Genomic DNA, 21031 nt, shown 5'->3' with positions numbered 1-21031 from the left:
TGTAATTCTCTCAGCCTTAGTCTCCTATCAGTAATGGAGATGTTTCCCATGTGGAACAAAGGGCAGCTGTTCAAGAAGCACAAGCCAAAAGCTTACATAAGTATGTGGAACTAATTGTTTAATAATTTGGATTTGGGCCATAGTTCATAGTCCCCTTTGGGCCAGTGCTGGGAATCCAGTATGCAGATCTATGATGTGATGCCATTAAAGGGTGGGTACTAGCAAAAATTCTTAATAATTTTCATATCTCATGGAGCACATTTGTGTATACAGAAGCATGTGTGAACAAAGTAACAGATTGCAAGTTAGCAAACTTAGCAAACAAAGCCTTTAATTAAATATATATATATTGTACACCTACTTCTTAATATACTAAGTTTATCATTCTTGCACAAGGTGCTTCTGTCTGATTTTTGCCAATTTTTACCTCCTATAGTAGCCCCTTATTCCCTATCCCACACCATTCATCCATTATACCCTCTGACTCTCAGAAACATATGTGAGAGATGCAGTGAACAGGCAGTGATGAGAACTTTCCCAAACCTTCTAATGCTCATAGTACTCAAGAACTTGCCCCGTGATCAGTTTCAATAAACATAGATTTTATCCTATTTTTTCCCATGTTATAGATATTTATTCTGGACAGAATGGGGACAGGCACCCTGCATAGGCAAAGCACGTTTAGATGGATCAGAGAAGATGGTTCTTGTTGGCACTGGAATTACATGGCCTAATGGAATTTCTGTAGACCATGAGGTTGGTTTTGTGCCTTCTTCCAAATAGAGTCCATTTAATGCTATGCTATGCTAAAACATTTACACCACATAACATTCATTATTTTATTTTCCTAATAAAAGCTAGGATAAAAGTATTTGGAGCTTACCTTTCAATTGATCCATAGGAAAATAAATTATACTGGTGTGATGCTCGAATGGACAAGATAGAAAGAATCGACCTTGAGAGTGGAAGAAATCGGGAGATTGTGCTGTCAGGAAGCAATGTGGATATGTTTTCAGTCGCAGTCTTCGGGGCTTACATCTACTGGTCTGACAGGTAATTTATTTTTCCATAAGTATTTGAGTCTCAAAATGTTATTTCTGTGCCAGATGCTTCACCCTTGTAGGATTAGCCATTCTTTAGCAAGGTCACTGAAAGGATCTCACAAAGCTATGTAATTTCCAGAGAAAAGGCACTTTTCGATATTCAAAGCTAAACCATATCAACATCACAGTCAAAAGTATGCTTTTTCACCTTCTGCTAGGCCAGATGTCTCCTGCATTTTAATGACTTAATTTATTTTAATTAGTTGAGATTTGTGGATCAGATATTTCCTTTTTTTTATTTTTTTGGCAGAGCTCATGCAAATGGGTCCATCAGACGAGGCCACAAAAACGATGCCACAGAGGCAGTATCCATGAGGACAGGTCTTGGAATAAACTTGAAGGAAGTGAAAGTCTTCAATAGAGGACGCGAGAAAGGTAAACTTTTGTTCAACACTTTAATGTTTGAGTGTACCCTTCTCTATTGTCCTTTTTTGTTGTTTTTGCATGAAAAACAAAATAGCCACTGTATTTTTGTAATGGAATGTTTTCAGAAATTGCTAAATAGCAGTCATATATACAAGACTTAAGTATTTTATTGAACTATTAAATAAAACAATATTCTAAATGATGATCAAATAAGATAACTCCCTACCTAATAATTATAAATATAGTTCAAGAAATGAAAAATAGGAGAAAGTAATTGTAAAGATCATACAATATTCAGGCCAATATCATAGAAAATAACAATGTGAAATTAAAATGCACTAGATTTGAAACAAAGTTTAGAATTAAAGTGAGCCACATTTCTATGACATTGAGTCCCACCTTACTTTGGGCCTACATGGTAAAATATAGTAAGTAGGTAAGTAAATAAATAAATAAATATAGAATATATAGGAAATTTATAAAGGTTACATATTTTCAGTACTTAATATGCAGCAACCCAAAATGAAGTTTCTTGTATGATAGAAAGTAGAAAGTGGACATTTTATAACCATATTCTATAGATAAGTTCTTTAGAACTTACGTAGCAACAAAAAAAAATTGTTTTCTGCTTGCAATTTTTTATGAAAGAGTGGCATATAAATGTTTTTATAAATAAATAAATCATTCACCTCGGGCAACAAAATGTCTTAGGCCAGTCCTGACTGTCATGATCAAGAAGGCATGACTTACATAAACTGATATCGGGATGCAAGGAGCACCCCATTTCCCATACTGAGTGATAAATTCAGCTTAGAACTAGAGCTGAACTGAAAATGATCCTCCAAGTCCATCATAAACTTGGTGAATGCACTCAGGTTGAAACTAGCCTCACCCTAGAATTGGAAGCACTTGAAATTCTAGACAAGGAATCTCCAGCGAACAACAAACATTTCCACCTGTTTTGCTCCAGCCTCCAACCCTAGGAGCCTTCATAACGGAGGTGTTTCCAGAAGAAGAGACTTAATCTGTTATTATGGGGTGGTTGGTTTCACCTGTGCTGTCCCACCTCCAGCCTGAGGAACTTTCAGGACTGAGTTGCTGCCGTGGGCATTATGTCTATGTGTCTTTAATGAACTGAATAGTGTCATGGTTTAGTTGGATGCAGAGGAATGGTGGGAAGAGCCAGCTGGAGGACCACCAAGGGAAGAGGTCTGAAACCCCGGGGAGTGGTAGTGGGACAACAGTGAGTGGTCAGAGGGAGAAGACTGGGAAGAGGAGATGTCAGAACCTAATGAGGTAACAGGACTTAGTAAGCTGGGGGAATCTATGGAAGAGAGAAGTTCAGAATCAGAGGCAGAAGCCTAAGCAGGGGAGGAGGGATGCCAAGAGGTAGAGATGAGTCAGGTAGGTGAAGAATCACAGGTGTCTCCCCCTCCTGCTATGACAAGCTCCCCTCCCTGCTAGCTTCCCAGAGCCAGTAGAGGCATGTAAGGGGGGAAGGAAAGGTTGACTTCACACAGGCACAGTATCTGATTGCTTGGAAAAGCCCTGGAGAGGAGGGAAGTTGTACAGCTGTGGGGAGGTAGGAATTTACAGTCTCGGCCACTGAGCCATGGAGCAAGACCTACTGGGGATGAGCTGCTGTGCTCATTAGGCTTGACTCTCGGCCAAATTGGTACAGACCACATTGTTGCTAACAAAGAGGTAACACTTGCTACTGTCATAGAGTGAAATATTATGTGTCATATGGCTGGGAAGCGTGTGTGTCTGAATTCAGCAGTGCTTAGTTTATTTTTTGGCTTTTAATATTGTTAATATTGGTTTTTAGATTATGAATGCTGTAGTACTTTATGAATCCTATAAAATAAACCAGTTCTGGGTTGATGGGAGATTGCCCAGGACATTTGAAGAAAATGCTGGAGGCTGCAGGGTAGAGGGAGAATTAATTAAAAAAATCATTTGCTCTTGTTCTCCATTAATGGATGCTTCCTGCTGGATCAAAAGTTCCTGCACTCATGTAAGAGCATCAGTTGGATAAAACCCAGTTGGATAAAACATTTTATTCTAATGTTACAAGAATATAGATGAACACAAATGTGACGATTTTGTGTTGATTTCCCTATTAGGTCTGGTAACAGAGAACTATAATTGTGCATATATACACACACAATACACTTAAAATTTCAGGGATACAAAAGGTCTTGCTTGTCCTTGTTTACTCGTGGTAAGTATAGATGCGATGACTCAATATGCTGCATCCACTTGAGATGTTACTTTTTTTATATAACAATGAAAACTGTGTGGAATATTATACACATAAATAAAAGGATATTCTAATACATCAGTATAACAGTTTATTAAATAAGTTCCTGAATTTCCAATGTAGATAGTTTTTTTAAAAAAATAACTAATAACTTTGTATCTCCTTAAAGACTAACGTATTTATCATGGTATAAGCTTTCACGATCCTCAGCTCACATCCTAAAATAGTGCAATAAATCTGTTAGTCTTTAAATATGCCACACAATGCTTTGCTGTTGTTTTCTGCAACAAACTAGCATGGCTGACACTCTAGAAGGTTTATTATTTTTATTTTTAATTGCTTTGATAGATGGTTGATGCCCACTTCTGTTTATGTTACCTTCAGAAATAAAAATATTTGCGTGTTTGTGTGTTGTGCCTTTTGAACAGTTTTATTCTGGTGAATGGTGCCTGTGTCTACAACTTGATTGCACTAGATGAAAGAATAATGGGGGTAAGGGAGAATAATGAAGTAACATGCTAGAATTTGATGGCTGACAGTTTGAAAAAATGAATGATATTAATACACTTTTCAAATTTTACTAGGCAACAAATGGTTAATGTCGGGGGGGGGGTGTGTCAGTGAGCCAGGAAGACAAAGGGAGGAAAACAGGTGAAAATATTTTGAAATGTTTTCTATCTCATTTCAACTATTTTTTAAAAAATAAGTTTTATTAAGATAGAAGTAATTAACACAGGTCTAAAGCTGTAATGCATTGGCATCATGATGACTGTTCAAGACGGGAGAAAGCACAGACATAATTTCATTGTTCACAAAACACCTGTTTTATCCTTTTTCAAGTGCTGACCCTCTAATATGACCTTCTAGCAGAGATGCCTGCATCTTCATTGTCAGCAAGATCCTAAATACTGATAGCATTAATTTAAAATCAGTGAAGTGAAAAGTAGTTGAAGCCAAAAGTCAGGTTTTCATTTGCACAGAGTCCCATTAAGGTCACTCAGGGTGTGTAAAGTTGTTGTAAAGAAACTAAAAATATAACAGGAATGCCAGTATTTGTGCCCCTATGAGGTCAGTTGGTGCTGTTAACACAGTACTTTGACTTAGCTTCCACAGGCACACTCGGTGGTCTCTTGAGACAGATGGAGATCAACAACAGAAAGGCATTACAACAAGCAAAGATGATCCAAAATATGTAACACTTTTAAATATGTTTAAGTTTACTGATTAAGTTTACTGATTAAGTGGCATATACACCCTTCCACAGCAAATATTAATCTTTGTAGCCTACTAAAACATTCATGATTGTAAAATTATGTCTCCAAAATATTTGATATTATTTGCATGATTGCATAAGTCTTTCCATCTAAAAGAAACAATTAAGTATTTCTAGGTTGCTATACTATAATAGGTAGTATAAACTTCGTAACTGACATCAGCATAAGTTGAATATGTTATGCTAGGTAACTAGAAGCTCATAGCTTGTTTGTGGCATTTGGAACGAACCCATGTTTCACTGGGAGATATTAATGCTAGAACAGTTGCAAAAGCTCCCAACAAGGAACAAGATATTACCAGGGTAAATATCATGGCAAGAGCTGTCAACTTTTGAACTGTTCTATAGTTGGCCTTAGGGGGACGCAGGTGGCGCTGTGGGTTAAAGCCTCAGCGCCTAGGGCTTGCCGATCGAAAGGTCGGCGGTTCGAATCCCTGCGGCGGGGTGCGCTCCCACTGCTCTGTCCCAGCGCCTGCCAACCTAGCAGTTCGAAAGCACCTCCGGGTGCAAGTAGATAAATAGGGACCGCTTACCAGCGGGAAGGTAAACGGCGTTTCCGTGTGCAGCTCTGGCTCTGGCTCTGGCTCTGGCCAGAGCAGCGATGTCACGCTGGCCACGTGACCCGGAAGTGTCTCCGGACAGCGCTGGCCCCTGGCCTCTTAAGTGAGATGGGCGCACAACCCCAGAGTCTGTCAAGACTGGCCCGTACGGGCAGGGGTACCTTTACCTTTACCTTTATAGTTGGCCTTAACAGCTATTTGATTTGCAGCAATTTAGTAATGTGTACTTTTTGTGTCATGAAAAGCTTCACCTACTAATTTCTGCATATCAGTCTGCTGTGTTACAGAGGCAAGGAAAAGCCAGGCAATTTTTATGGCCACATGCCAACAGATTATGGGGTGTGAGATACTGAAATTAAAAACTAGTCTAGCGTTACTGGTGCTCAGCTGCTTTGTGTTGGTGGGAAAGGTTACATCAGCAGTGGGGAGCACCTCTTGAATTGTGTCTTTGGTTTCTCTCCCATTAGCAGTGCACCAGAATTACTGGAATGTGTTTACATGTAAACAAATATCTCTATTGGAATGAACAATAATTGATAGACTTCTTTAAAACAGTGAACAGTCAAATACACACAGAGACACATAAAATGTTAATAGTGGACATTAGTTCCTTAAATCATTTGAATCAGGATTGTATTTGTAATCAAATCATTTTGTTTTCATTACTATTTTTTTTTCATTTTTTGTCTATGGAAGAATGCAGAAAAGCAAATATTTAAACATATAGGGTTAAGTATGCCTTCTGCAGACAGAAGGACTCCTTCTGCTCATGGAAGATTTTAGATCCAACAAGGAATCGCAGAGGTAATGAAGGAATCTTTTACCAATTCCTTCTTCCTGAAGCCCTGCTGTTGTTCTAGGGGGTCCTCCAACCATCTGGACCCAATTTTCATGGATGGGGCTGCATAGGGATAGGGAAATCAACCAAAATCACCCCCTCATTCACCAGTGGGAGCATACCATTAGAAAAACACCGTTTGTGAGATTCTTCCAGCAGCAGAAGCAAATTCAGGATCCAAGCCATAATTAGAAACTGTGCTAACATCAAAAGTACAAATTAAAATTAATAGTTGAAATATGTTTTGACAACTATGTTAGTAACAGGTTGGACTCCCAACATGAGGTATTTAAAAGTTGTTACTTTGACATTTGGTCCTTAAGTTATTCATTTTTGCCTGATTTAACAAATATTACAATGAACATTTATAACCAACCAGACCACTTAAAACAAAAGTTTGTGCTTTTGATTATATTTATATATACTTAAGTATTTCTAGATATAGAATTTCTATATATTGATTTATACTGTTTACAGATACTTTCAATTTGTTTTATATATAAATATATAAAGAACCAAAACCAAACCAGGCCTATACATACTTACGGTATTTGTTTTTAAATTATATTGAAATTAAAAGGACTTGTTTCCAAGTACATTTGTTTAAATAAACATTTCTTAATATTTCATATATCTCTTCTAATACCTCTAAAATAATAAAATATGACCTTGTATGACACATTTGAACATTCATAGCCGATATATATCTATAACAGTAATCCTTAGCAATTGTAGAGAAATCTCAACAATTCTTTCAATCATTGATTAATGACTGTGGTAAATAATAGTTCCAGCAGAAAGGTAAAGGTAAAGGTAAAGGTACCCCTGCCCGTACGGGCCAGTCTTGACAGACTCTGGGGTTGTGCGCCCATCTCACTTAAGAGGCCAAGGGCCAGCGCTGTCCGGAGACACTTCCGGGTCACGTGGCCAGCGTGACATCGCTGCTCTGGCCAGAGCCAGAGCCAGAGCCAGAGCCGCACACGGAAACGCCGTTTACCTTCCCGCTGGTAAGCGGTCCCTATTTATCTACTTGCACCTGGAGGTGCTTTCGAACTGCTAGGTTGGCAGGCGCTGGGACCGAGCAGCGGGAGCGCACCCCGCCACAGGGATTCGAACCGCCGACCTTTCGATCGGCAAGCCCTAGGCGCTGAGGCTTTAACCCACAGCGCCACCTGCGTCCCACCAGCAGAAAGGTAGAGAGGTCATTTTCTTGATTCTGCCTTTCCCACTGTTCTAGAGGATCCCCCAACCCTTCATAACTTATTTTTTTGGGGGGTGAAGTGAGCTGCAAATGGAAGGGAAAATCGGGGGGGGGGGTTCCTCTCCTTCCATTGGTGGTATAAGAGCCATTTCATTTAATTAAATAATAGTTATATTACTGTAAATGCATGGATTAATAACATTTCTGGTGTGTGATATTAACATGATCAAATCATTACGATATGGTAAGTTATAAAAATCAGAATTTTTATTGTTTTCCCTGCAGGAACCAACATTTGTGCAAAGAACAATGGTGGATGTCAGCAACTTTGCCTTTTTCGAGGAAATATGCAGAGAACATGTGCTTGTGCACATGGCTACCTAGCCGAGGATGGAGTTACATGCCTGAGACATGATGGCTATTTGCTTTATTCAGGAAGAACAATATTTAAAAGTATACATCTTTCGGATGAAACAAATTTAAATTCACCAATACAACCTTACGAAAATCCTGAATATTTCAAAAATGTGATAGCACTGACTTTTGACTACAGCCAAAAAGGAAGAGGTACTAACCGAATCTTCTTCAGTGATGCACACTTTGGAAACATACAACTTATTAAAGATGATTGGTCTGGCAGAAAAGTTGTAGTTGAAAGTAAGTATACTAATGCATGGTTGTTGTTAAATCCACTTGTCTTTTAGTTATTTTTACCCCCCAAAGTGCAACCATCTCATGCCCTAAATTATAACTGCAATAAATGAAGCTTTACAGTGCAATGCTTATTCACTGGGACTTTATCTTTTGTACATATTTTTAGATCACAGCCTTAATTGGTTTAATTTGTGAGATGGCAAATTTAAGGGTGCACTTTTTTACTGCTATGTTCATAGCTGTCTGTTCCCATAATAGGGAATGAAAAAGAAAACATTCCAGCTAGCCTTTTCTTGTTAGCAGTGAGTGGTAGCTTTTGTTTATTAAATTGTAATGATCTTATACTTTGTTTAGACTCTCCAAACGCAATTTGTTGAGTTTTGGAATACACAATATTAGCTTAAATGGTTAAATGGTTAAAATGCAAGTGATTAATTACTGACTTTTAATTGATTGGAAGCTGTAATAATAAATTGGGCGTCTAAGTATTTCTTAATCTAAATGTATTCTCTCAGGTTTTAAGGTATCATCTGATACTGAAGCACTGGTTGCAGCTGAACTTGGGGAAAAAATTATTTGCCTTTATTCACAATTGCTATTTCAATAACATTGAGCACTGGCTTCCAGTTTCAACTAAGTGGTATTTGCCCAAAAGAAAAACTGACCATGGTAAATCCCAAAATTCTTCTCTGTCTCAGATTCTAATCTGAGATTCTAATCTGAGACAGACTTCATGCACAAGATTACAGAGGGCAATATTGCTTGAGATGGCCAATCTAATTTCTACATTTGTTTCATGAACAGATTGTAGAAGTGATATTAAGCAAAACAGTTAAGCAAAACATTTTATCATATATTTCTGTTAGCCTCAGAGGAGATATAGTGGTGTAGCCATAGTAGCTGAGAGATTTAGATGTCACTCAGAGTTCTGCCTCTTAGGGGCTTGTAGCATTGGGGAGGAAAGTGTCATTGATGTAATTCAGGGTTTTAATCTTAGAGAGGAAATGAAGAACCTTCCATGCCTCTTCATTGCTTTGACTATGATAATTGGGCTCTCCTACTCCAGTTAAGAGAAAACAAAATTTGTATCTGGTTGCTGTATATTCAAGCAAATATCTACAGTATTTCATTGAAACACTCAAGAATAAAATTGGTGATATTGAAGATACATTTCCACTTCACAGAAACTTTTACTACTTAAAAAGACACTATTTATTGATGGATTTTACACATCCCTAAAAGCAAATGGTTACCAAAATCCTACACGTAGTTTAACATTTTCTTTGCACAGAAACCAAATTTATGACTTGTAAAGAGTCTTCCATTAAACTGGTTTCCAGTTCACTAAATAAGATTTACAACTCACTAGCACCCTATTCTCTAACATGTTTTCACCTCACTGGATACAGATTTACTACTTAGAAACAACCCATTATCTAGTATGTTTCCAGTTCACTGGAAACAGATTTACTACTCATACACAAACCATTATCAAACATAGTTCCAACTCACTGAATATTGATTTAGAATTCATAAACAGCCCATTATCTGACAAACTTTCAGCTCACTGAACAGATTTGCAACTCATAAACAACCCATTATCTAACACATTTCCAGCTCACTGAAAGTAGATTTACAGTGTATAAACAACCCATTATCTAACATGTTTCCAGTTCACTGAAAACAGATTTAAAACTCACAAGGATATCAGTCACTGACAAGTTTTAACCACCATAAATAAATATAAGAAGAGTTTAACTCACCATATGTTCAGTCAACTGTCATGTATGCTGCATTCACTTTTTCAAATTAAATACCATATTGTAAGCATAGGATTACTATAATAAAGGGGTGTGTGCTTGTGTATGTTTAAAATGTAAGATCAGCTGCGTTGTCAACTTGTGATCTCTTGCACATGAACATTACTAGCGAGGAAAAGATTGCTCCAACATCGGTGATTTTAGATGTGAAACTATTATGGTTTTTAGATGGTTTTTAAAGACTAAATTAGTGGTTCGTCAGTAATAAACCTGTTATTGGTTTTGTTATTTTGTTAGATTATATACCTGTAGTGGTGCATGAGTAACTGTATAAGAGCAAGTTAAGACTGACAGCATCTTCTCCTTTTATATTTGAATTATATTAGTAAAGTTCTTCAGTCTGAATGTCCGTAAGAATGCACTGCATCCTTTCCAACCTGGATTATGCATGGAGTGGCATGGGGGCGGGGATGAGGAGAGAGCTTGCAAAAGTCACAAACCAGGATAGGAGAAGTGGGAGATAGGCTTCTATTAAAATATAATTATCATTATTAAATGGGGGGGTTATAGGTAGAGGTCATTTACATCTTAGATTGGAGGCAAGGACTTATCTTTTATGCCCATGTAACTGTTGGAATTCTGCCTCAGTCAGAGGAATGTGCCTACCTTTTCAGGCACCGGCTGAATTCCTTTGACCTCCCTCCTGCGACTCCCGGCAGCAAACAGGCAAGGTCTGTGTCGGCGATTTTTCCCAGACTGTGAGAAAAACACACCACTGCTTCTCCCTCACCCTGCTCCCCAGGGAGGGGAATCAGACTCAGACAGAAACGTATCTACATGCTTTTATTCCTGTCTTTTGCAGTCATACAGATAAACATGTCTGCACTCTTCACAACAGCAGAGAGAATCATAACTCCACCCTTGTACATCCTGTACAGGTCATAAGTCACACACTGAGCTCACATCCTGTGCTCAATACGGAGAATGGACTGCCCCTTTATTGCCATGGTAACAGTCACAAACATCCTGTCTGGCTTTCCAGCCACCAGCAGCTGACTTAGCTGCTCCTTCTCGCTTCTGCATTGCTTCTTTATAGTAACATCCTCCCCCTAAAGAATCAATGTGTGCAGCGTGCAATGCTTGATCTAGAGAAGAAAACAAACAGTTGTTATATGTATAACACTCCCCTGTTGTTTCAGTTCCACCCTTGGAACTACCCACCACTGGTTTTACCAATGTACCTCTCTGGTTGTGTGACTTCCAAGGAATGAGTTCATCTGCCTTACCTTGGTTAGCAACTCTCTGTTGTGCCTTTGTCTCTGACTCAGACACAGCTTCAATTTGACCTTGGTCGTTTACAACAGCAACACATGCAATAGCTAAGTTGGCAAACTCCTTTGAATACCTCTTGGGTGGTACACCCTTCGTTGCTCTCTCAGACCTACGTAAGAGGTGCTGCTCTTCTCTGCTTTCTGGTTCAGCCTTTGGACTCTTTGGAGAACCAGTACTAAGCGTAATCAGTGGTTCATCCTCCTCTTCTGAGGGTCTAGTCATTATGTGAGATTTTCTCTCAATGACTGTGACAACTGAGCTGTCTGAGCTATCGCTGTCATCATCAGTACTACTGAATTCAATAAAATCAACATCATCATCATCAGAATCATCATCACCCCCTGTGGGAAATATGTGAACAATCACTCTCTCCTGTTCAGGAGCACTCTCTAGGAATTTTGTGAGAATCACCTGACCAGATTCAGACAAAATTACTCTGTAGAGACCCTTTTCATAACCCACAAAAATGCCTCTGGCATTCTTTACTCCACCCGGAGCTTCTGTCCTCACATGAGACCCAAAAACCTTGAAATGGCCAACAGAAGGTTTTCTTTGGAACAGTTTCTCAAAAGGAGAACATCCCAACTCTGTTGAAAACTTTCTCAACCACGTATAACAATACGACATTAGCGATTCAGCCCAGTACTCATGTGGCAGATGTGAACTAAGCAATTGTGCCTCCATTCCCTTTTGCAATTCTTTGTTCACCCTAACACAAACACATCTCTTCCAAGCTTCTTCGGAAGCAGCAATTTTGTGTCTTATCCCTTTCTTCTTCAGGAACCTCTGGAAATCCTGTAAGAGAAAAATTGGCTTCTCATCTGTGCAAAGACAATCTATGTCAGCATCATGCATATTTTTAACCTTGTCACAAAACTCTTTAAACCTTTCTAAGGCGTCTTTTGGTCTCTCCAAAAGATAAATCCAGACAAAACCTGTGAAAGAATCAACACATATTAGGTAATACTTTGCATTGCCTCTAGATGGTGCTAGAGGACCAATCACATCAGCATACACCTGCTGAAATGCCCTGTCGACCCTCGAGGTGACCTGTTTGGTGTTCTTCTTGGCTACACCTGCAAAAGAGATCATGTTAGAATTACAATTCATGTAATCACTTTGATCAAAAGTCAACAAATGCAGTCCATCTTTCTCTTTGGCAGAAAGATACAGCTCTCCATCTTTGTAGATTTCGCAGCACTCATCATCATAGAACAGTTTTAGTCCCTTCTTAGCAATCTGCGATACGCTGAGCAGATTGTACTTCAAATCTGGAACCAAATAAACATTGTTTATAGTCAAGTTCAGACTTTCAAGGTACACAGTCCCAATTCTGGTGGCTTTCAGCTCTTGACCGTTGGCCTGTTGTACAACAAAGCTTTGCTTCTTAAACGACGAAAATAGATCCCTGCGTGCTGTCATGTGAAACGAACACCCCGTATCAATGACAAAAGCGTTCTCCACTTCTGGTGTGGTTCCTTTCGACATCAAAGCCTTTGCAGGCTTCGCCTGTGACTTGGTATGACTTTTGCCTGATGCCTCAGACTTTGTAGAGCTTCCCTTGTCACCTTTGTTCTGACGTGGCTTCTTGCAGTTCCGCTGAAGATGCCCAGTCTGTCCACAATTGTAACATCGGACAACGTTCAAAGCTACAGCGTTTTCTCCAGTAGCTACAGCAGTGGGGGCGTTAGAACTCCGTTCTTCTCTCCCCTTGTCCATGACCTGCAGTGCAGCAAGTCTGTCATGTTCATTAAGCACAACTGCATTGACCCTCTCCGAAGTCAACTGAGCTGCTGGAAGAGACCCCAGCTGACTGGCAACGGTTTTGTAAGTCCGATTCAGGCTGTTTATCACCATGAAGCAAAACACTTCCTCCTGCAGACGGAAATTGCGTTCCACCATCTGTTGGCACAGATATTTCATTTCCGTCAGGTGCGCTTGAACATCTCCATCAGGCGCAAGCCTCAGGTTGGTCAGCTTTTCAAAATACAGCAGCGCTGAAGAACCTGCATCTCTCTGATGTGTCCTTCTCAGCGTGTCCCAAACGTCTTTCGCGTGCTGTAAATCCTGTATATGCACAAGCTGCGAGTCTGACACACACAGAATTATAGCTGTTCTGGACTTCACATCCTGTGACTCCCAAGCACGCGTTGGTGCTGCAGAGATGGGGTTCTCAATCACCTCAAACAGTCTCTGATTCTGCAGCAGGGCCTTCATCTTAATAGACCAAGATGCATAATTGTCATTGGTCAGGAGGGGTGGAGAAGGCAGGGCTCCCCCCTTCTTGACATCCATTATGAGTCCTTTGCCTTTAACTCTCAAACACAAGCCTCTAAAATCCAATAGCTGGTTTGTTTACACTCTTGGCACCTGGCAGCTCTAACACTGGCTGCTTGGAAAGTCCCTTCCAACAGTTCGTCAAAACAAGACGTTGTTTTTGCCTCTCTGAGGCATAGCCTGATAGTCCAGCCCAGTTCTGTAGTTTTCCACCACACTGACGGGCGTTGCTTAGCAACAGTGCATTCCTTTCTTAGTACAGGAAACCACAAGAATTCCTGGAATGCAAGCCTCTCTCACTTGGAGCTGTTTTCCCAAACGCTGCTCCCGTGAAACAGAAAATGAATCAATCTGCATTCACACTTCTAAGCCCGAAAATCTCATACCTTGGGCTCCGTGGCTTGGCTGTCAGCTTCTTCTGGCCAGCTTCTTGCTGCAGAGGATCAGCGCCCCTCACTTCAGGCTTCCATGGAGAGAGATGAAAACAGCAGCTCTGCTACTATTTCTGCAGACTTCCATGGATCGTAGAAACCAGCAGCTCTGCTACCAATGTTGGAATTCTGCCTCGGTCAGAGGAATGTGCCTACCTTTTCAGACCTCCCTCCTGCGACTCCCGGCAGCAAACAGGCGAGGTCTGTGTCGGCAATTTTTCCCAGACTGTGAGAAAAACACACCACTGCTTCTCCCTCACCCTGCTCCCCAGGGAGGGGAATCAGACTCAGACAGAAACGTATCTACATGCTTTTATTCCTGTCTTTTGCAGTCATACAGATAAACATGTCTGCACTCTTCACAACAGCAGAGACAATCATAACTCCACCCTTGTACATCATGTACAGGTCATAAGTCACACACTGAGCTCACATCCTGTGCTCAATACGGAGAATGGACTGCCCCTTTATTGCCATGGTAACAGTCACAAACATCCTGTCTGGCTTTCCAGCCACCAGCAGCTGACTTAGCTGCTCCTTCTCGCTTCTGCACTGCTTCTTTATAGTAATAGTAACTCTGTAAGGCACCATGCACTATGATGGTGCTAAATAAATAAAAATATTATTGCTTTATCACTGAAAAAAAAACCAACAACAAATAAATTTATATACCACCTTTCATCTGAGGATCACAGAGCAGTTTACAGAATTCTTTTGACTGTCCTGACAAAACATTAAAAGCTGCTGTTTTAGAATTGTTTTGCTGATGATAACAACTAGGGATGCAAGTTGCATTTTCACTTGTATTTGTTTTAAAATTACGGTGAGTTGGAGCCAGACTTGGGGTTAATGGAGCTCCACTTGCATTGAAGGAAAGGGATGGAGAGATGGGTTCCCTCGGTTCTCCTTCCCCATTTTATTACTTACTATTCAGCCTTACTAACTTGGGAGTTGACTAACAACACTCCTACAGATGATCTCAATCATCCAGTTTGGATAAATAGGTCCAGGTTGTCCGTAAGGTAACTAGGACCTAAGTTGTTCAGAACTGTGTAAACTGATACAAGAACCTTGAGCCTGACCTGGTAGCTGATGGGGAAGCCAGTGCAGTTTTTTAAAAAACAACAACAACAACAACCAGCAACAATGATGCCACTGCATTCTGGACCAGTTGGTTTTTCTGGATGAGACCTAAGGGAAGCCGCACGCAGAGCGCGTTGCCATAAACCAAAATATGTACTACAGGCTGACTGTAGCTGATGATGAAGGTGGTAAAAAGGCATTCCTAGACACAAAGGACAGTTGTACATCTAGTGACAGAGAAGTGTGCAGGAGTCACCCCCAAGCTACATAAAGGTAAAGGGACCCCTGACTGTTAAGTCCAGTCGCGGACGACTCTAGGGTTGCGGCGCTCATCTTGCATTACTGGCTGAGGGAGCTGGCGTTTTGTCTGCAGACAGTTTTTCTGGGTCATGTGGCCAGCATGACTAAGCAGCTTCTGGTGAAACCAGAGCAGCACACGGAAATGCCGTTTACCTTCCTGCCGGAGCGGTACCTATTCATCTACTTGCACTTTGACGTGCTTTCAAACTGCTAGGTTGGCAGGAGCAGGGACTGAGCTATGGGAGGTCACCCCCTTGTGGGGATTCGAACCGCCGACCTTCTGATCGGCAAGCCCTAGGCTCTGTTGTTAAGACTGCAGCGCCACCCGCGTCCCTATCTACTCCTACTCCTTAAGAAAGAAGAGGTAACTTGGCTATTGCCTGGACACGGGGACCACCCATCCAAATCTTCCCATGATTCAAGCATAGTTTATGGGGGGGGCCCTCCAATTCACCACTGCATTCACACCGGAGTTTTGACAGCCTCTTCTGATTCAGATGCTACAGAGAAATAGAGCTGTGTGTCATCAGTGCGCTGGTGACACTTTGCTCCAAAACGTCTAATGGCTGCTCTCAACAGCTTCATCAGCTTATTCACTGGACTCCAGTTCCTTTCAACTCCTATATCATGACGTAGTTATGAAGCCAATACATATCTTTTTTAAAAAATCTGACAGAGGAAAGGATTTTAAAGGACTGAGTGAGAAAAGCTAGTATTAATTCAGCGCCTAGCGTATATATATATATATATATATATATATATATATATATATGGAAAATGTTATTGATTTGCTTTTGTCAGTTTGTCACATTTTTCATAATATTAGTGTTCTGAATTGAAAGGCTGCCTAGACTATTTGTACCTTTAAGCAATAGGAGTTATAGAATAAAAGTCAATTTATCCCTAACACAAAGTGACTGGCTTTGTAATATATTGCATATCTCTCCATTGAGGTTGTTCATATGTGTGTTACTGTTCCTTTTAGTTAAGTGGTTCCTATTTAACTGCCAGACAAAAGCATCTAGGTTAGCATTTATCTTATTGAGTATTAATCATGATATATATATTTTAGGTTCCCTTAATATTTTTAGGCTTCTGTACAATAACTTTTTCTATAATAAAATCTTAAGATCTAGATATCATTTTTGTAATTTCACCATGAGTTGAATAAAATATGAAGTCTGTGACAATCCAGGAAAAAAGTATTAAATGTTTTGTGTTTTTTACTAATAAGCTCCATAGAAATTGCCTAATATTTAACTTTCTTTATGGTGTATAAAGAGTCCCACAAAAAGCATGTGTCATTATAGTGTTAAATCTCTATTCTGATGAGTTGGTTGATGAGTTCAGTAAGTGCCACATTTTCTAATTTTACAAATTGCATATGCATACTTACTTTATCATGCTAAGTAGCATCTTTCTTTTAATGTTTGCAAAAAGGATCTAATCAGACAATCAAACAATCTGTCAGTCAGGAGAAAAATTCTTCATCCTGCCAATTTATTCATTTTTATTATAGCTTATTATTACATGTTGGGGGTGGGGGTAGGCAATTGGTGGTTTGTTGCTTTATGACTATCTTAGGAACCCACTGAAAGAGTAAAGAATTAATTAGTGCTCTCATTGTGCCATTTATAATTTGTGTGAACTGTTGAATCATATCCTCATATGGTTTATTGCTTCAAAACACTGCTTTAATATCAGTCACCAAATGGTGACCACCTGTTGTCTGTTACAAATATTCTGTATGAACAGATTGTCAGAAACCAACCTCATTCCCAGCATCTGGGCTAGGAAAGCAACTGACAGACTCTTCCTGAAAAGGTGAATTGCTTGAACACAATGAGTGAGCACAGTAAACAAGAAAACAAGCAGTACCGGTAAATGCATAATATGGTTAAAATGCCTCCAAAAATGCATTGACCACAACTCAACTCACAATATTCTTTATGGATATACTTTAGGCTAAACACCTAACTATGTATGGCCATTATTAGTTCCCACTTTTAGCATGTATCGTGGTGAGAGAACAGACTGTATTTGTTGCTGAAATCTGTGCTTTCGTAACCATCCACTAGTCTTTTCCACGACTGCCACTGTGCTTTTTTCATTACCCGGTGGAAAGATTTATGTACGAACTTTTTTGTGTGTGGAAATGAGGAATGTGCATCAAGCTCTTCAGCTGCTTTTAGTTCAGCAACCCCCATTATTGTTTTTTCCAAATTCATGGGGCCAGGGCTGGCTAGCCTGCCATCGTCTGCTCCTTTCTGGCCTCCTCCTATTCCCTTGCCTCCTTTAGTGAAAGGAGAGGCTGCGAAGGAGGAGGTGGTGTTGGGAAAGCTGAGGTGGAGGTGGGAAGTATTTCTGTTTCGCCTCAAATGGCAAACCATCCTGGGCCAACCCTGCATGGGGCATAATAGGTTTCATGTACCTTATTCACCATGTCTTAGAGGGCTGAGTTTGAAGGAGGAATAGCTGTGCCTTCCGTATTGCAGGACATTTTAAGAATAGAATCTTAAGAACAAGAAACATAATACGTTGAATGAACTTAAAACATGGGGGAAATAATATTTACAATCTCTCTATGTGTGTTTTTCTAGTTTAAACTAACCAGTTGTAAAATGGCTGGTGGTTTTTAGTTGTTTGTATTGTTTGTGTTGTCTATGCACAAGAAAGGATGTTTCATGTGATTTCATCAGTTATTTTGTTATTTATTTGCTATTCCGTTTTCCAGGCAAGTCAGATGAAGAGCAGCAGGATAGTATTCATGGGCTGCATCTCATTGGTGGGATGTAATCCATCTTCGTTAAGTTCAGTAAAAGTGATAGATGGCATTTGGCAATGTAATGATGTGATCACTGTACCATTGCCTCTGTAAATCATAAGCTGTTGCTTTCCGTTGTGTAGACAGTTAATCAGTTATATACCATATTACTGATTTAATTCAGATTGTCAGGAGCAGGTGAATAATGTGAGTGTTGTATATTAATATCATATTGTATTAGTGTTCACTTCATTTGAAACTCATAAACTCATAAACCCATTGCTTCATGAATGAGATGAAATAAATATAATTGGTGCTCTCTGTATTGAATGCCATCAGTGCTTTAATTTAGGCACTAAAGTGTGGGATGGAGAGATAGTGATCTGGCCCACTAGCCTAAAAAGTTTCCCCACCCTGATTTAGTGTGTCAGGGCTGAAAATATTATATTGATAGATATATAAATCCTATGCATTATTACAGATTGAGAAAATCAGTGTATGGCATTGATTTTCATGTTATCAAAATATTATTTGACACTTCAGATGACAATGAAAAATATTTATCATGAGTTTGTTGCCAAATAATTAGTGTACGACAGTTGCTAATGGTTTCATATCCATCTTTAATGGCTATATCCAATAGGCTACATTCAAGTTGAAATCAAAGGACTTGCAGCAGTCCCCATTATCCTATGACTTCTGAAGGGGTCATTTTATTTACTTACTTTCCCTGATAGTTCTACAAACCCACACAAACCAACCCCTACTACATTTACAAACCACTATTTATAAACTGCATTTATGTCCCCCTGCTACATGTACAAACCACTCTGATAGCTGTGTATGTTGGGAACGTTTCTTCAGCTGCCAGGCAACATATGTTGGAAGCATTCTGTGTATGTATGGAAGCTTTGCAGTATCCAGTAGTTTGATGATATTCAACATTAGTCGTACCCCAAGTAGAACCTTTGAAAACTCTGCATATGCCTTAGGTGGCTATCACTCTTTATTCTTGATTCAAGATAACTCACCCCCCAACTCACATTCCAATTGTTGCATTTATCCACTGCTGTTAATTCAAACTGTTATTTAACAAGCATATTCAATCATGTTCAATCATATTCAAGTCTTATTCAACCATGATTTTCCAGAATAATTATTAAAACATTCATGCGTCCATTAGCATTGCACAGGTAGCTTATTTTTGTGTGGTAATTACATTTTTTTGCATGTGTGACAATGGCAATTTTACACAATTCTATTTTGGAACGTGCTCACTTGATTTAAATATAAAATATGTGTTCTCTATCAGATGTCGGTTCTGTGGAGGGTCTTGCATATCATAGAACATGGGATACTTTGTATTGGACCAGCTCTACTACGTCTTCTATCACAAGACACACAGTTGATCAGAGACGGAAAGGTGCTTTCAACAGAGAAGCAGTCATAACTATGTCTGAAGATGATCATCCACATGTATTAGCTCTTGATGAATGTCAAAAGTAAGTGCTATAGTGGTATTCGTTACTGTATGACAAACTTTACATTGTCAAGTTAGGTTCCTCTTGGTTGCATTAGGAAACAAACAGTGTTGTGTGTATGTGTTTCTAATATGAGATAATTCCAATCAACCATAGTCTGTGGGACTACCAAAGAGTAAGTGCACTTTAATGTTTTTAATGGATTTTGCCCAAAATGTCTTGATTTCTACAAATTCCTTTTGGTATTAGATAGTGTTCTTTATCTTTTTGCTTAATTTTTGATGCTTGTAAAAAGATTCAAGTTGTGTGGGGCAAGGGCAATCATTTGTTTGTATATGTTGCCTATGCAGGTTTCGAGTCTTTTATTCCCCATGTCTGAAGGACTTGTCAAATGACACCCCACCTTCCTGTTGGCTCCTAAAGTATCCCCTATTTCCTTTACTGACATGTAAAACAGTATGGTGGTGGTAGTAGGAAGTGTTTCTCCTCAATTCCTCCTCTTGTATCCCAACACATTGGAGACTGCATCAGAACTGGCAGAGCATTGTGGCCTGTAGTCTCAAGACCCACCTATCTGCCTTACGTGCTGAGGCCAGTTATGCACCAGGGAGCACTTCAAGACAAATGAGGGGAAAGAAGAAAAAATGATATGTCTTCGCTGCTACTGCCACCTCCTAATTGTGGGAAAATAAAGAGAAGGGTTCTTGAGGGACTGGTAGCTATAGGGGAAAGGAGCGCCATGATGCTTTCTATTGTACTGCTCTTCTTCCAAGTTAGAGAGGTGACAGTTTCCAGGCTTCTTGAAACCTCTCTTTTAAAGTCCTCTTCTCCAGACATTTGTTTTCAAGTCAATTTTGGATGAATATCCATGGCATCTCAACCCTGAGATTGGATTGTTAGAATCCCTGAACAGAAGTGGCACTTTCTAGTGTGGCACTTCACCATCCTAATGTGGGGATTTGTGTGTGTGCATGTGTGTCTAGATTGCCTTTCAGCTTTTGGTGGTGGGGTTAGCCAAAATATTTGGGTGGAGTGTCACTTAGCTTGATGTTTTAAAAGGTAGCCCAAGAGTTAAGCACATTTTCTTTTTCTCTCAGTGCCAGCCGAAGTTTTTTTCCTCCCTCACAGGAGTTGACAGCAACAGCACTTACATCTTGACACAATGTTGTTGCCATCATGTCAACTCCTAAGGAAAACATGTCCTACAGTGACTGAGCAGAGAGATGGACCGTGTGGGGGGTGGGGAGACCTTTTAACACTCAGACTACATATTTTAAAAGATGTCAAGGAAAGTTTCCACTCCCAAAACATCTAGACTATTTGCCCTCAACCCTGGAACCTTTTG

The 21031-nt window shown here is 39.8% G+C and overlaps 1 protein-coding gene across 3 annotated transcripts in view; it reads left to right on the top strand.

Annotated features, from left to right (window-relative positions):
- The window catches only part of LRP1B (LDL receptor related protein 1B), a 782700-nt gene that overhangs the window by 654072 nt on the left and 107597 nt on the right, over positions 1-21031 (top strand). For all 3 annotated transcript variants that reach the window (XM_079992449.1, XM_079992450.1, XM_079992448.1), the window contains 5 exons: positions 630-756; positions 902-1053; positions 1354-1478; positions 7890-8261; positions 19518-19707. In XM_079992449.1, coding sequence (XP_079848575.1) covers positions 630-756; positions 902-1053; positions 1354-1478; positions 7890-8261; positions 19518-19707 — 966 coding nt within the window. The remainder of the gene's footprint in view (positions 1-629; positions 757-901; positions 1054-1353; positions 1479-7889; positions 8262-19517; positions 19708-21031) is intronic.

This window comes from Podarcis cretensis, assembly GCF_951804945.1.
Source record: "Podarcis cretensis genome assembly, chromosome: 1".
NCBI classification, from domain to species: Eukaryota; Metazoa; Chordata; class Lepidosauria; order Squamata; family Lacertidae; genus Podarcis; species Podarcis cretensis.
This window is presented reverse-complemented; position numbering and strand designations above follow the sequence as displayed.